The following is a 16242-nucleotide window of genomic DNA, read 5'->3' as shown; positions in this document are numbered from 1 at the left end:
ATATTTTGAACTGTGGAATAAAAAAATGTCTGTTTCTCTCTCCCATCAAGATTGTTACTCTTTCTGGCTTTCCAGTTCTTTTGTTGTCTTGTTTATGATCCTTAATCGTGTATTTAGTGATGCTCTGCCTACAGTATTTTACTGTAGAAAGACAGCCTTACAGTAAAGTGTGCTTGCAGATCTAACAATCAAGCTGCTTCTCTTTCAGCAGTTCAGAGAATTCTGTTCAATGTTTCTGTTTCTAAAAGGGTTTTGAGCATTGTTCATTTCTCAGTTGGATTATTTGTAGCATGGCTTTGAACATCAGTGTATAATGTTATTCCACTCCCAGATCTGAAGTTTGTGTATTGGTCTTCTAAGCTTTCTCTACACTGGGGATAATTTCTGGAAGATTTTTCTGGAGGGAATATAACTGTTTCTAAATTTGATAAGAATCTGAGGAAAACTTCCACGGTGCAGATGTGTTCCAACTGTTCTGGAATAAGAGTGTGTCTTGATTAAGATGATACCAGAACTAGGTATCTTGTGGGGTTTTTATATTGGTTAGCAGAGGAATGACCCTGTTCTAATACTACCAATATAGTAAAACCAATAGATTTCTAGAAAGGCAAACAACTGTCTCACCCTTCATCCCTGAGCTGCAGTGGGGAGAGGTGTAGCCCAAGTTACATCTTGTAAGGGGTTCCCCCAATGAACTTATCAAGATCCTCCACCAAAGAGGGAAATTACTTCTAATATGAACTCTCTTACACCAGGAGGAAGCAACAACGGAAAGGTTAGTCTTTTGTTTTGAGGTCCATCTTTAGTGATGAACTGTTCTCCTTGCCCTTATTCCATTGACCAGTCAGTCATTTTTCTGAACTCTCTCTAGAATGGTGTATACTCAAACACGTTTGAAAGCCAAAGGTTAAACAGGTGCAAAAGTCCCAGCACTTATTGTCTCTCTTTAGGGACTGAGGGTCTGAGGTTGGGGAGAGGGAGTGCTGACGCTTTCACTAAAGGCACCTTACACCTTAGCCTCTTCTAGTTTGCTGCATTTGTGATAACTGTTATAAAGCTATTTAACGTGAAGACGACATTGCCATCATTTGGTGGCTGGTCCTGTGCCCACTGAAGCCAATGAGGGCTTTGATATTGGTTTCAATAGGTGCAGGATCAGACCATCTCAGCATGTGAATTATTTGGGCTAAGAACAACCCTCAATCTCTACTGGACCTAAGCAGACTAAAGACTGAGGGCCAGAGACTCACAACTTCATCAGATACATGGAGTGGAAAATACAGAGGCAGGTATAAATACACAGCACATTAAAAGATGGGAGTTGCCTAAGGCAATATATAATGTTGTTATATCTGCCCCTGAATTTTCCACTCCATGCATCTGATGAAGTGAATGTTAGCCCACAAAAGCTTATGCCCAAATAAATGTGTTAGTCTGTAAGGTACCACAAGGACTCCTCATTGTTTTAGCATCCACGGTAGAGTTTATACCGATATAACTATATTTTTTTCTTTTTTTAAATCACATGCCTAACTGACCTACATATACTGTTACAACTTCCAGGGCAGACCAGGCCTCAGGCATTAACTAACCCACCTCAGTCAGTCGGCTCAACACTGAGGCCTTTTTAGATAGGGTGAGGGAGGAATAGTACATACATAATAGTCATAGTGCAGACCAAGAATTTTGCATCTTTTTGAACACTTCCAGTAAGAAAATGTTGCACTGCAGTGGTGTCTGGCACCACTTCTGTTGCTCATAGTAAAATAACCTCATAGTGATGAACGTATACCACTGATGGGACTCCTATTCTGCATCCACTTGTGAGGTAGACCACATTGGTTAGGGGAAATAGTAGACAATGTATCAGTGCTATGATGACTAGGAAGCACAGAATTACCTGGATAGTATTTCAGAAAAAGTAATAACGAAAGTCTGTACACTTCCTCACTCAGAAAATTCTTCCCCAAAACTACTCTAAAATCCAACCCAGAATCCCGCACACACTCTGGCAGGTAATCCTACAAATTGTATTCTGCTTTAATATTACCCAAAGTGTGTGATAGCTACATGAACACACTCACTACAGGCCAAACTTTGATCTGTGTGACTAGCTCTATGAGTATGGCAAACAGGATGTCAATGTGTGAAAAATGTATCACGGATATTCTACTTCAAACAATGGCATGAAGATTAAAACAAGAGAAGGCTTCCGACAGCCACAGGGAAAAGCTCTAGGAACCTACAAGTGCAAGCAGTTTGCCAGAGTTCAGATTCTAGGACTCCACAACAGCAATGTTTTGAGGAGCCATTTGTGTATTGGTATAAGTACAAAAAATAAGTTACCTGGCTTCAGAATTCCTAAATACTGCTCTACCAGAATAACTAGACATAGGGCTTATCCAGTCATATCCATTAACAGTAGTTTTGCTCTAAGAAACTGTCAGTGTAGTGTGCTATATTAACCTGTCCATGTGCAGGTAAAATTTGCATATAAATCACATACTCCATGTCAGAAGGTCCATAACTCTTCTCTGCAAGTGTCAGAAAGGAAACATCTGTACCTGCACAGTGTCATTTGATTGCTTTAAAACACAACAAAAGGCTACAGCACTGCAAGGTATACAAAGATGGCATTATAGCAATTTCCTCCCCTTCCTATACTGTGAGGTTAACATCTGTAACAGTGATTTGGAAACTTAAAAGCTACTCAACTAGAGCCAGACAGAGATGTCACAAAGGGAGGGTGGCAAATTATTGTGTAGACTCTTCACCAGAGCTGCAGAACTCACAAATTCTTACTCCTGACTTTCCTAGAATTCCTGCCTCTCATGCAGCTGTACCCATGACTGCAAGTTAGAACCAGGAAAAGTGCCCTGATGGCAAAAGCAGCTCCCGCCACACCATGTGATGGGAAGAGGTCTGGTGAAATTCTTGGGTCATCGATTTTTCACATCAGTCTCTGACTAGCACATTCTAATAAATCTGAAGCCCCTCTTCTCACCTGCCTATGCCCTAAGAAGGAAGGAGCACAGAGCTGCATTCTTTCCTGTAACCCCTACAATGGGAGGGATAGCACTCTTCCCCTCCCCCACCTTCTCCCATGAATCACTTCAGTAACTGCTTCTGCAGCTTTCTGATTCTGAAAACTGAAAGTGACATTCAGTTCATGGCTGCCCAGAGCCATCTGAATAGCAGCAGTGAAACTGACCAGTCTAGGTAATTTCACTCTGCTGCTTGGGAAAGGAAGGAGCAGCCACAGAGACCCTTAACCAATCTGCTCTCAGGCTCTCAAAAACAGCACTGCATCAGTTCACACTTGGAAGCATGTGTGTGTTTGTGGCTGGAAATGTAACTTTTAAAAAGGCTGTAGAAAGTTGCTAGTGGAATTCTTTTAAATTCTGCTCTGTACCAAAAAACCATTCCATATTAAAATGTTATATACACCTTAGTGTTTGCACAGGTCTCTAGAGGCACAAACCTAGCTGGCTTATCACAGCATGTATAAGGAAGGGAGCTGTATCCTGCATTTTACAGAAGGGGAGAAGGGACTGAGGCAGAGGTTAAGTGACTCTCCCAAGGTGCCCCTGCTGAACTGGTGCTAAAAGTCCATGGGATTCCAGACCCATGCACCTTCCACTAGACTAATCTGCGTGACATACATTTGGTCAGTAGAGGAAGAATTATATTCCAGTAGTAGTTCTAAATTCTTGATACAATGTCTGAGTAATATTTTATACTAGTACAGCCCTAGCATCGTACCCCTATATCTAGACAGCACACATGGAACAGCTCTAATTTTTCAGAAGACTTCAGAGCCACCTGGTACAAAAGCAGAGGTGAAATGCGAGGGTGCAGAATGCTGTCAGCAAGACTTGCCCAATGTGTGTTTAACCCAAAAGAGTTTCAATGAATTGAGGTGACACCATGTACACATATATAAACACACAATAACAACTGCAGATGGAGCTTAGCCCAGGGATCTCCTTCCCCCACCCCCTTTTGTGGCGGAATGAGGAAACACAATCTCCACAGCAACCCCATTAATTGCCTTTGTTGTTTTGATTAAAGCAGACCCGTGGCTAATTTGAGCCTTCTCTTCCGAACGGATCTTCCCTCCTGCCGGGGCCGGGGGGATGTCAAAAGGCCAGGAGCAAAACATTACAGAAGTGTTTTGCTTCTTCACGCTGGACATCTCGCGCTGCGCCCTGCACCCCACCCCGCCCGCCGCACTGACAGCGCCAGCCAGGGCGGCGCTGGGGAACCTGTCAGCCTGCACAATGGGACTGTGGCCGACCCTGGGTTTCTCCAGCATCCAACGCACGTAAACAAACCTCCCCAGACCCTCCCTGGGAGCACAATGCACCCGAGCCGCCCCGGCGGAGCGCGATGCATCCCAGCCGCCCGCGCCCCCCCACCCGCGATCGGGACCACGCACAGACACAACGCAACCCGCGGCAACACAAAACCAACCGGCCCCAAGCGGGCCGGCGAGTAACCCGGGACCGGGGAGCCGAACCGCCAGGCGGGTGAGCGGGGGCATCTCCAGCCCCGACTAGGCCCCTTCTGCCGCTACCGGCCCAGCCCGGCGCTCAGTGCCCGCCCAGCGCTGCTCCAGCGGGAGGCGGCCGCGGTGCACACGCCTCCCGGGAGCGCGGCGCTCCGCGGGGGCCCTTTACCTGCTGATCTTCTGGGCGAAGGCGCGGCGCTCGGCCATGGCTGCGGCGGCTCGGGCTGGGAGCCGAACGCTTCTCCCCTCGCCGCCGCCGAGCCGGGAGCAGCGAAGGAGCCGGGAAAGGGCGCCGTAATGCTGCGGAGAGACACGCAGCCGGAATTTGCCGGCCCAGCACGCAACCACGATTCCACGCTGACAATCCCACCCCACCCCTTCCAGGCAAGGCAGGCGGGGGGAGGATGAGCCGCTCTTCGCCGATATGCGGTACGGCGGCGAGGGGGTGCGGGGGGAAGGCCAAGGGCTGTCTGAGGAGTTATTGTCCCATTGTAGGGCGGGGGTTAGGGCAGAGCGGCCCCAGGCCCCCGAATCTCCTCTTGGGGAGTGACTGGGAGTCGCCCTCGCCAGCGCCGGGAACAGGGACCTGGGGGGGACACAGTGTCACGGCCCTGAACCCCACTGAAGTACATGGAAGGGGGGAGCCGGGCCGCTTTGCAGGCGGACGCGGCCCGGGCAGAGATGCTGCTGGAAAAGGCAGGGAGCGTCCCTCGTTGGCAGATGATCGTTTTCCGGCCTTTCCCCGTGAGGGCGGTTAAACAGATTGTGTGGGAACCCACGTCCCCGACCCAAAGGGCGTGGCAGTCCAGCCCCTGACTTGGGCCCCCCAATGCATGGGCCGCGCTTTGTCCCACCGCGTCAGCCCGGAGTCAGCCCCTCAGCTCTTCGGGCAGGGGCCCTACTTCTGTACATGGCACAGGGTTAGGCGTGCCGTTTTCCCTCACCAAATAACACTGCTCTCTTACCGCGAGGCAGGCTAACACGCCTCACCAGGAGATCTCAAAGCGCTCTGCAACCCTTCTTGACATGTTTAGCCTCACCCCAAAGTAGGATTATCCTCATTTTACAGATCGCTGCGAAGGGAGGCATAGAGAGGCCAAGTGTCTTACCCAAGGTCACGCATACAGTCTAGAGCAGAGAATTGAACCCAGGTTGCCTAAGTCTTAGATTTCTGCCCAAACCACTGGGTCATTCTTCCTCTCTAGAAAGTTGGGTTGCCGGCCATTCTGACTTGTGAGTGCAGTCTCACCGCTGGGTTCAGATTACAGAAATTTGAAGGAATCCTGAAATATCTTTTGGTGTAGACACGACATCACGGTGCTGTGACTCTCTTACATTTTATAACTTTTGATTTAGTCAAGTGACAAGCCAAATGGTCCATTTTTCTGCATTTTTTTTCATTTTATTACATCCATTCTGACCCCTGCCCATCTGTTTTGTCCATCTGCATCTTTAAGCGATGGGGCTGTCTTCATTTGTCACACAGCACCTAGTACAATGGGTCTTGATCCTTTCACTGGGTGCTGCTGTAATACAAATGACAAATAATAGCCGTGTAATGTTGCATACTGATGATCGAATACACTTTGTACTTGCCTAGCAGTTCTTCATCTAAGATCTCAGCATGCTTTAGAAAGGATAAGTATTGTTATTCCCATTTTACGGATTAAACATAGAATCATAGGACTGGAAGGGACCTTGAGAGGTCCTCTAGTCCAGTCCCCTGTACTTGTGGCAGGACTAATTATCTAGACCTTTCCTGACAGATGTTTAACCTGCTCTTAAAAATCTCCAATGATGGAGATTCTACAACGTCCCTAGGCAATTTATTCCAGTGCTTAACCACCCTGACAGGAAGCTTTTCCTAATGTCCAACCTAAAACTCCACTGCTGCAATTTAAGATCATTGCTTCTTGTCCTATCTTCAGAGGTTAAGAAAAACAAATTTTCTTCCTCCTCCTTGTAACAACCTTTTATGTACTTGAAAACTGCTATCATGTCCCCTCTCAGTCTTCTCTTTTCCAGACTAAACAAACCCAATTTTTTCAATCTTCCCTCATACGTCATGCTTTCTAGACCTTTAATCATTTTTGTTGCTCTTCTTTGGACTCTCTCCAATTTGTCCACATCCTTCCTGAAATGTGGTGCCCAGCACTGGACACAATACTCCAGTTGAGGCTTAATCAGAGCGGAAGAATTACTTCTCGGGTCTTGCTTACAAAACTCCTGGTAATACATCCCAGAATGATGTTTGCTTTTTTGGCAACAGTGTTACACTGTTGACTCATATTTAGCTTGTGGTCCTCTAGGACCCCCAGATCCCTTTCTGCAGTACTCCTTCCTAGGCAGTCATTTCCCATTTTGTATGTGTGCAACTGACTGTTCCTTCCTAAGAGGAGTACTTTGCATTTGTCCTTATTGAATTTCATCCTATTTACTTCAGACCATTTCTCCAGTTTGTCCATATCATTTTGAATTTTAATCCTATCCCCTAAAGCACTTGCAACCCCTTCCAGTTTGATATCGTCCGCAAACTTTAGAAGTGTGCTCTGTATGCCATTATCTAAATCATTGATGAAGATATTGAACAGAACCAGACCCAGAACTGATCCCTGCGGGACCCCATTCGTTATGCCCTTCCAGCATGACTGTGAACCACTGATAACTACTCTTTGGGAATGGTTTTCCAACCAGTTTTGCACCCACCTTATAGTAGCTCTGTCTAGGTTGCATCTCCCTAGTTTGTTTATGCGAAGGTCATGTCAGGCAGTATCAAAAGCTTTACTAAAGTCAAGATATATCACGTCTACCGCTTCCCCCTAAACACAGGGCTTGCTACCCTGTCAAAGAAAGCTATCAGGTTGGTTTAACACCATTTGTTTTTGACAAATCCATGCTGTTACTTATCACCTTATCTTCTAGATCTGGGGTGCGCAAACTATGTCCCGTGGGCCGGATCCAGCCTGCTAGTTGTTTTAATGCAGCCCTCAAGCTCCCGCTGGGGAGCAGGGTCTGGGGCTTATCCCGCTCCAGTGCTCCAGCTGGGAAGCGAGGTCTGGAGCCGCTCCACGAGGCTCCTGGAAGCAGCAGCATGGCCCTGCTCCTGCTCCTATGCATAGGAACAACCAGGAGGCTCCGCTCTGCATGCTGCCCCCGCCCCAAGCACCGCCCCTGCAACTCCCATTGGCCTGGAACTGCAGCCAATGGGAGTTGCAGGGGCGGCGCCTGCGGACAGTGCAGCGCACAGAGCTGCCTGGCCGTGGTTCCACGTAGGAGCCAGCGGGGGGACATGGCTGCTGCTTATGGGAACTGTTTGAGGTAAGCGCCACACTCCTGAGCCTCTCCCCACACCCCAACCCCCTGCCCCAGCCCCGATCCTCCTCCCGCCCTCTGTTCCCCTCAATCCCAGCCTGGAGCACCCTTCTGCACCCCAAACCTCTCATCCCCATTCCCACCCCAGAGTCCACATCCCCAGCCAGAGCCTGCACCTCTTATCCCCCTCCTGCCCTCCGAACTCCTCGCTCCCAGCCTGGAGCACCCTCCTACACCCCAAACTCCTCATCCCCAGCCCCACTCCAGAGCCTGCATCCCCAGCCAGGGCCCTCACCCCCCCCCCCCGACTGTACTTCCCCACCCCAGCCCGGAGCCCCTTCCTGCACCCTGAACTCCTCATTTCTGGCCCCACCCCGGAGCCCGCACCCCCAATCAGAGCCCACACCCCATCCCCAATTTTGTGAGCATTCATGGCCTGCCATACAATTTCTATTCCCAGATGTGGCCCTCAGGCCAAAAAGTTTGCCCATCCTGTTCTAGATGTTTGCCATAATTAAGTCACACCTTGATTGCCATGACATCACAAGACCTTTTTTTTTGCTTTAAGAAGTAATAGCCACTCATAGCTATGAGAAACCGATCTCCATCTGATGTGTTGACTCAAAACTTCACTCCAGTGAATTATGTGGCTCTAATACACATTAATTTCACTTTATGTGGCTCCGGCTCCAGTTCATGTAGATTTGTATTCCCTGAGTTTGATTTCAAACCACCCCTGAAGCTCTAGGATGAATCTACCAAGTGTCACCTGGTTTTGAACTTGAACCATGAAAACTTTGCATGATTTTTAGAATACAGTTTATAATGAAATGGTAAACAGATCCAGGTTCTTTCCCTTTAACAAACCCTCTGTTGAATGCTGCTGTTATTATTTGCATTGCGTAGGGGCCCCAGTCATAGACCAGGACCCATTGTGCTAAGTGCTGTACAAACACAGACCAAAAAGACGGGCCCTGCTCAAAAGGGCTTACTTAAGGGGTCTACGTATAAGACAAGCGCCAACAGATAGATATAGACAAATGTGGGAGTCCAAGCAAACAATGAGTCGTTATTGGTCAGCATGATAGGCAGTGGTCTTTGCATACTAGCAGCCTAACCATTGTCACTAACCTATGCATTTTAAGTTTGTGATTAAACCAGTTACATTTCACTTTGTATAGCATTTGCAAAAAACTGAAACCATCTCTAGCATTTGCAACAAGGCGAAAGCTAGGACAAATACTGAACAAATAGCTTTGACTGGAGAAAGGAGGGCTTTGTGGAGACAGCAGGAGTAGCTGAGAAGAGAATTGCTGGGCTGCAAAACAGATGCCCTGTCTCCACAAGGGAAATCTTCTAAAACATTTTCACGGTTGCTAATACTGTTCCTGCTCACCATGTTTAGTGTAGGCTAAATTGGGATAGAGTCTAAAAACCTGGTCAGCTGCCCATCTACTAAGGCTCCTAATGATGCTAATACCAGTGACAAGGTCATAGTGAATGGACTCTGACTCCATCAGGGCTAATGGGGCTAGATTCTATGCTGCATCTCAGTAGGCAAAGCCTGAAGCAGTAGGCAAAGCTGGTTTTCTGCCACCTTTGCACTGCCTAGATTCTGAGCTGTTGTAGGGGTTGTAATGGACCCACTATAAACTAGAAGAGTCCAGGGGCAGCCTTACTTAGGCTGCCTATGGACTTCTCTGAAGCCCAGAATCCCTATAGTACTGAGTGCTGTGATCATATCCCCTCTCACCCCGATTTGTCTCCGCCCAGCTTTGCTGCTCCAGCAGCTCACCTTGGTCTGTGTCTGTGAGGAGGCTGGAGAGCATCTCACAAGGCTGCTATGCCAGGGGAATTCTCCTGTACATCTTTTATGCTGTTGCAGTAGCAGAATATAGCCCCAGGAGTCGTGGTCAGAATCCTGCCCAGTAGCTCTAAAATCTCCCCCTATATATTTTCTCTTAAACTTTGAAAATCTCCCCTTGCCTAATAGTAATTTAGAAGGGAATCAGATACATGCACCGTACTTTCAACCCAAACAAGTACAATTTATGTTTGTTAAGGTAGCAACTGTAAAAGGGGAGTGGAGGTGAAGCATATTTTGGTGTTTTAGAAAAAAAAAAAGAAAGACTGAACTGTTACCTAGGATACTTTCTAGATGGCATTGTTTCAAAGCCACTCTTTCCCAACATACTCCATACATTAAATCTACAAATGGAAACTATTAATAGTAATCAAGGAAGTGTCCATTATACCTACTGTTAATTCATCAGGTTCCATCTGTTTGCATTGTATTAATATTTCTAACCCACTGAGTATGCAAGCTAAAATCTATCACTTTTTAACACTTGGAAAGATACTATTTTCCAGTAGCATAGAATTATTCTGCTTCTCAGTTCATGTACATGCACTGTATTTACATTGTGCATATGACAGTGATAGCCAGGGCCCCAATTCTGCAAACACTTGCACACATACTCAGCTTTCTGCACATGAGTCACCCCACTGGAGTCAATGGGTCTACTCACATATATAAAGTTAATCAAATGCTGGAAGGATTGGGGCCCGTGACAAACTGCAGAGTCATGTAATAAACTGGATGAAAATATGTAATACACACACACACATAGTCAAAAGCAGAGACTTATTGTATGTCACTTGAAAATAGCTTCTTTACAGAGGGGGGGAAATGGATTCATTTTAGGGCACACTGAAGATGTTATGTAGAACTGCTCAGAATATCAATCCCTTAGATTGCAGCCTCATAAAGTGTACAGGATAAATCAATTAGCTCACTCACACATGAATGATTTCACATCCGAGAATACATGAGCTAAGCAGACTTGGCCTTCTGCGATCCTGACCATAAACCCCTCAGCAGCTTCAACAAAGTGCGCAACCTGTGGGTCCTGTGGTCCATCCCATTACCATCGAGACCAAGCACATTTACAAGCACATCAAGACCAAGTTCTACATCTGGCCCACCGATGGCTACGAGGTAGGTGTGCAGGGGCAGGCGTACTGGCTGTGGGTGGAGGACCTCCTGATCTCACTCGTATTGCATAACCCTGACGATGTCGACAGTACTAACTACTTTGGGGCCCGCAGAGCTGCTGCGAATGGGGGGCCTCGGTCACCTCCCCCTCCCGTCAGTGCATCAGCAGCTTCCACCTGACCAAGCGCTCCTTTCGGCAGCCAATTGTGGGCCCCATGTGCGGGTGGATGCTGACCCATGACCAGTTAAATGAGACACTCGGGTGGTTTTGCATTGCTCAGATAAACACCTTCGGGCCTTTCCCCAACAACCAGCAGTACGCGGGCAACTACAACAACGTGTACACCATGAAGTCCATCATAGGGGACACCACTCAGGACTGGGTGGGCTGGGCGCGGATGATCATCAAGACACACTGGAAGTTTTGCTTTAACGAGATTCCCCCCTTTGAGAAACGGCGAGGCTTAATGCACATGCTGGAGGGCAACACCATACTGCAGGCTCATCACCAAAAGATGATGTACGGACGCCCCTTTACCTTTGATACTGAGCGCGAGGGCTTTGAAATGCTGTAATCAATAACATGGCATTGTACCCAATCAAGCATGTCTGTCATCATTAGGGCCTTAAAATAGTGCCATCTTCTTAAAGAACCACCACAAAATATTTCCTTCTTCTCTTCCTCCTCACCATATGGAATTTCCTTTTTGAAATTCCACTAGTCTGAGATGCAGGATGGACAATATTCAATCCTGTACCAGTGGCAAATATAAGGTCCTATTTCTTTCAACTCTTCAGACCAAATATTGTGAGACTTACACCACTGGAAAGAGAAAATTCTTATCACTACAGCAGGGGACACAGCACATGGCTCTAGTCCTGTAACTTACTGAGAGACTGGGCTTTAGAATTACAATGATAATGCATACAGAAAAGCTAATACTGATGATTCAGAGGTTTCTAAGATTCTGATTATAACTCTTCTTTCCTTCCAAATGCCGAACTATTGGACTCATAGTAACAAAAGAACCTGGCTTGGCACATAGGGACATGAAAAATAGTCCCAATTTTTTTAAACTTTCTAAATATAGGTTAAAGACTTTCTAAAATAATTTTTCTGTTAAATTTGTGGCATATAGTGAATACATAATAATGTGGTGTATAATTTTCAAAAGCACGTTAAGTCCCATTGACTTTCACTGAGCCTTAGACTCCTAAGTCACTTTTGAAAATGGCATTTATGGCACTTGAAAATTAAGTCCCATTTTCAAAAGAGACTTAGGAATCTAAGTCTCAATGAAAGTTAATGGGACTTAGGCTCTTAACTCACTTTTGAAAATGTTCACCTGTGGTGTAAAGATTTTATGACTGATTACTTATCAGGATGGCTTGACTTGTAGAACTTGAGTAATGTGGCTTTCCTAAATAAAACCTTTAAACTACACCATCGCGCAGTGTAATATACCATTGCAAATACCTGTAATATATTCTTTATGCATTCTTTCTGATTATATTTTCCCTTCTCACTGTAGCTCTAACTTGATCATTTGATAAAGTTTGTATTATCCGTTATAGCTGGCACTCTGTGGTGTTCTTTCAAGATGTGCAGCACAGCAAGGCATAACGCAAGGGGGATGGACTACAAAAGTAGCTTTAAGCCACATTTGCATGCATTTGATTCTGGGCTCCACTTCCAGGGTCCCTTGTAGCACTCAGTAGGCCCTGCACAGGGAGGTTGCATCCACAATACACTGTAAAGTACAGAATTCAGGAGCTGCTCTAATTTACCATGTCCCCCTTCCAGGCTTCCTATTAACTGCTGCACAGCAGCTGATAAATGAGAATCTCTGTCACTAAATGTATAGGATAGAGCTGGGCAAATTTTTCTTTTTCCTTTAAGAAAATAGTAAAGTCACACCAAAAAATGTGAATAGTTTTAGTGCCCTGAAAAATGCAAGCTTAGGTTGAATTTGGTAAATAGTTTTGACTGGAAAAAAGCCTGGAAATGTTTAAATATTTTTTAAATAAACCATTTTGACATTTTGTTTTGAAATGACCTTTTCAAAATGAACTGTTGATTCAAAAGGTTATGTTCGACCCAAATTACATTTTGGGGTGGTTTTGGCAACAAAAAATTGGGGGAAAAGGTCAGGTTTGGTTCAAAAAGAACCAAATTTGGGAAAGAGGGGGTAGATTTTTGGATTCAGACAGTGAACCAAGAAGTCAGTTAATAGCTCAGCTCTAGTTGGGATTCCATTCCTGCTCTGGCACAACACGTGTGAATAAACGTGTAGGAGGAGGCCTATGCCATGCCCATGTCAGAAGATTTCTCCCTCTGCCAGCTAAGAGGCTCTTAGGATGCCCGTACATCACTGCAGCAGCATACCCTACAGGGGCCAAATCCTTCCTTTTTCTTTTCTTTTTTTTTTTTTAAATAAATAATTTTGTTTTCATTCTGTTCAAGCAGGTAAATATCCATAAGTAGCAAAGTACAGAAGTAATAACAGAGATGAGAAAATCCTGACTTCATGTTATCTAATGTGTAAGATCTGCCCACAGAGAGAAGAATGTATATTTAAGTTTCCAAGCTATAAAATGAATAAAACGAATATAGTCTTGTAGCTAACGTAGATTAAACCATAATTTATATTCCCTCCGTGTAGAATTATGCACTGCAGATTGATAGGCTCTCTCCATATATTTGGTCTAAATATGAAAAAAATCTCTCAACCCAGTGAACCTCAACAAGCAAATATCTGAAAAATAATAGAAACATTTCTTGTTACTTTCCAGATAGCTACAGCCCAGCAACAAACTACCACATCAGTGCCAATGAATTTAAATCATATCAGATGGGTGAGGCTGGTAGAAATGTATACATGACCTTGTAAGGAAGACCAACAGATACTGTAGATTGACGGTCTCAACATTTTTCAGCGCATGGAACATTAACCAACAGAATGAAGGAAAAATTGAAGATCTGTAAGAAAAGATGCAGTCTCTTTTCTAGTATGCTCCCAATAACACCAAACACTAACATTCATGTTATCAACAAATCTTTTCTTCATACTGCTGACAGGCAGTCTGACTGATCTTCTGGTTCAGAACCATAAACTCTGAATTCTAATCCTAGCGCTGCCACTGACTTGCTGTGTGAGTCACTTACCCTCTCTGCCTCGATTTCCTCATCTCTAAAACTGGATATAATATTTACTTGAAAAGGTGGTGTGGAACTAATTCGCTAAATTTCATACATTGCTTTTGAAAATATAAAGTGGTACGTAAGAGCTAAGTAGTACTGTGATCCTGCAATAATTACTGGAGTAGTGCCATGAATAATGCTATGAAAGTCAATGGCAGGACTCGTAGAAAGCTCTACCCTGGGGTAGTATGTATTTGCAGATCTGAGCCAATCATAATTAAATGAACTTAAATAAACTGTTTGTAAGCACACACATTCTTTATTATATACAAATTCATTTCTTTAGAGAAGAGAATGATTTTACAAACCTCACACACATAAACCTGCTAAAATGCAGTTACATTCTATGAATTGCCTCTGTCAGAATGGTATTGTGGGGATCAGTGTTTGACTTCCACTGATTCAATAACAAACTTCTTAGATTCATATTAAAAAGCTGCTTTTTCTAACTGCCATTTTGGCAAATTCAGCTTGTCCTTCGAAAGCTGAGTTGTGTTCTTTCTGAAATTAAAATAAAACTGGACCCTGTAAGCAAGAAAGAGACCAAACCTAAAATCAAACTAAAATATGTTAAAGGAAATGGACACATACCAAAATTCATAGGAAAAGCTTGTGAAAATAATCAAGAAGAAACTGGTCAAGAAGGATTCCTCTATGGAGTGAAGATAAAGGAGCTGTTTAGGGAGGGACAATATACGGAACATCTCAGCTACCGTCTACCCGTGCTTTTGGAAAAGCTCTAACAGGCTTATACTTTGCTGATGACAAATATCACAATTGTTGAAGACACTCTGCTTATGTCTGAATTTGCAACACCTGAGGAAGCAGATGCATCAGATGAGGTATTCAACTTGGGTAGTCGCTCTCTTTGGATCAAAAATTACAACCTATGGCCGTGATCCTGCAAAGGCACATACACATGCTTAACTTTACACACAGCAGAGTCACAACAAGTTGACATTTTTATTTTCAACTGAAAGGTCATGAGATTTTAAAAAATTAAAGCAGAACTGCTTCAGTTTCCATGGCATGCCTAGAGTAGGGGCTGAGCCAAAGTTACTGCCACAGGAACTGACTATCTATCTATCTATCTATCGTATCTCTCCTAGGTATTCTAGAAATTCCTGAAACTAAAGTACCTAAAGGCTGAATACATTACATACATTTCAGTGTACACACTCTAGTCAATAGAGAACATCATAATGTAGAACTTGGGAGAAGCATATTGACCTTCTTGACTAAAGCAACAAACAAACAGTAGAATAGTGGTGTTTTGGGTCTATTTTTTAGTATTTTATGATTCACAAATGTGTTTATTCACACACACCATTGGGGCCTGGAGATACTTGCAAGTGTTTCTCAAAAGCCTGGAAATTCCTATTTCTCCCCTTTAACTCTTCCTTCACCCTTCCTCCTGCCTTTGCAATACAGTTATGGATGTGTGGGGCTTAGACCTGGATTCCTTCTGAAACAGTCTGTTAAACAGCAGCACAGTTTAGAGCAACTCTGGACACTTTCTAAAATCCTATTGGGCATGAAGCATAAATGTTGACCACATGGATACATTACATTTCAAAATCTATCAGACTAATTAAGAAAGCAGTTTAAAAGAAAGTTTCTGAGTGATCAAGTGAAGCTAGACTGCACTCACTGCTCTTCACCCAGTGACTTAGTTTCATGGGCAGAAATGTGACAATTTCTATTACTGAAAATGGAAATATGTATCTCAAGTACAGGAAACTACTAAATAACTGACTTCAGGGCACTGGCCCACTGCAAGTCAAGTGCTGCAACTTGATTTTCTTTGTTGGTGTTAGGCAGTTGAGGAAATAGTTTGCAGCCAATTATTTAAGCATAAAATTAACAATGATTTCATTTTTAAATGAATGCAGCTAGTTATAAAACCTGTACTAACATGGTTGTAAATAGGAGTTATTCATAGGGACATAGATGTTCAAGATGGAGAGATACTGGATGACCTAGCCAGTATATCTATGTGCAAGTGCAGGATTATTGCCATATATAAAGGCAGAGATGTGGAACCTCTCCACTCCACCGATCAGCAGAAGGGTTGTGAACACTGAAACTACTTTGGAGCCTCATTGGCTGGGGATGGGCAAATAGGAGAAGCTGACCTCTCCACATCCCAGAGTCCTGGTTGGCTAGAGATCTGGCACCAGCCAGAAAGCCAGGGGGCCATGCCCCCCACTTTTTAACATAAGA

The 16242-nt window shown here is 44.6% G+C and overlaps 1 protein-coding gene across 5 annotated transcripts in view; it reads right to left on the bottom strand.

Moving 5' to 3' along the window:
• DOCK7 (dedicator of cytokinesis 7) overlaps nt 1–13694 on the bottom strand; it is a 147891-nt gene extending 134197 nt beyond the window's left edge. For 4 of the 5 annotated variants that reach the window (XM_084637481.1, XM_084637482.1, XM_084637483.1 and 1 more), the window contains exons 1-2: nt 13604–13694; nt 4680–4887 (exon numbers count right to left, since the gene is read on the bottom strand). In XM_084637481.1, the coding sequence (XP_084493607.1) occupies nt 4680–4717 (38 nt within the window). In that variant the 5' untranslated portion in view covers nt 4718–4887; nt 13604–13694. Of the gene's footprint in view, nt 1–4679; nt 4900–13603 lie in introns of those variants that run through there. The other variant, XM_084637480.1, reaches the window with a different exon arrangement.
• Nucleotides 13695–16242: the final 2548 nt, after the last annotated feature.

This window comes from Lepidochelys olivacea (assembly GCF_965140295.1).
Source record: "Lepidochelys olivacea isolate rLepOli2 genome assembly, chromosome: 8".
NCBI classification, from domain to species: domain Eukaryota; kingdom Metazoa; phylum Chordata; order Testudines; family Cheloniidae; genus Lepidochelys; species Lepidochelys olivacea.
The sequence above is the reverse complement of the archived record's forward strand: the minus strand, read 5'-3'. Positions and strand labels throughout refer to the sequence as shown.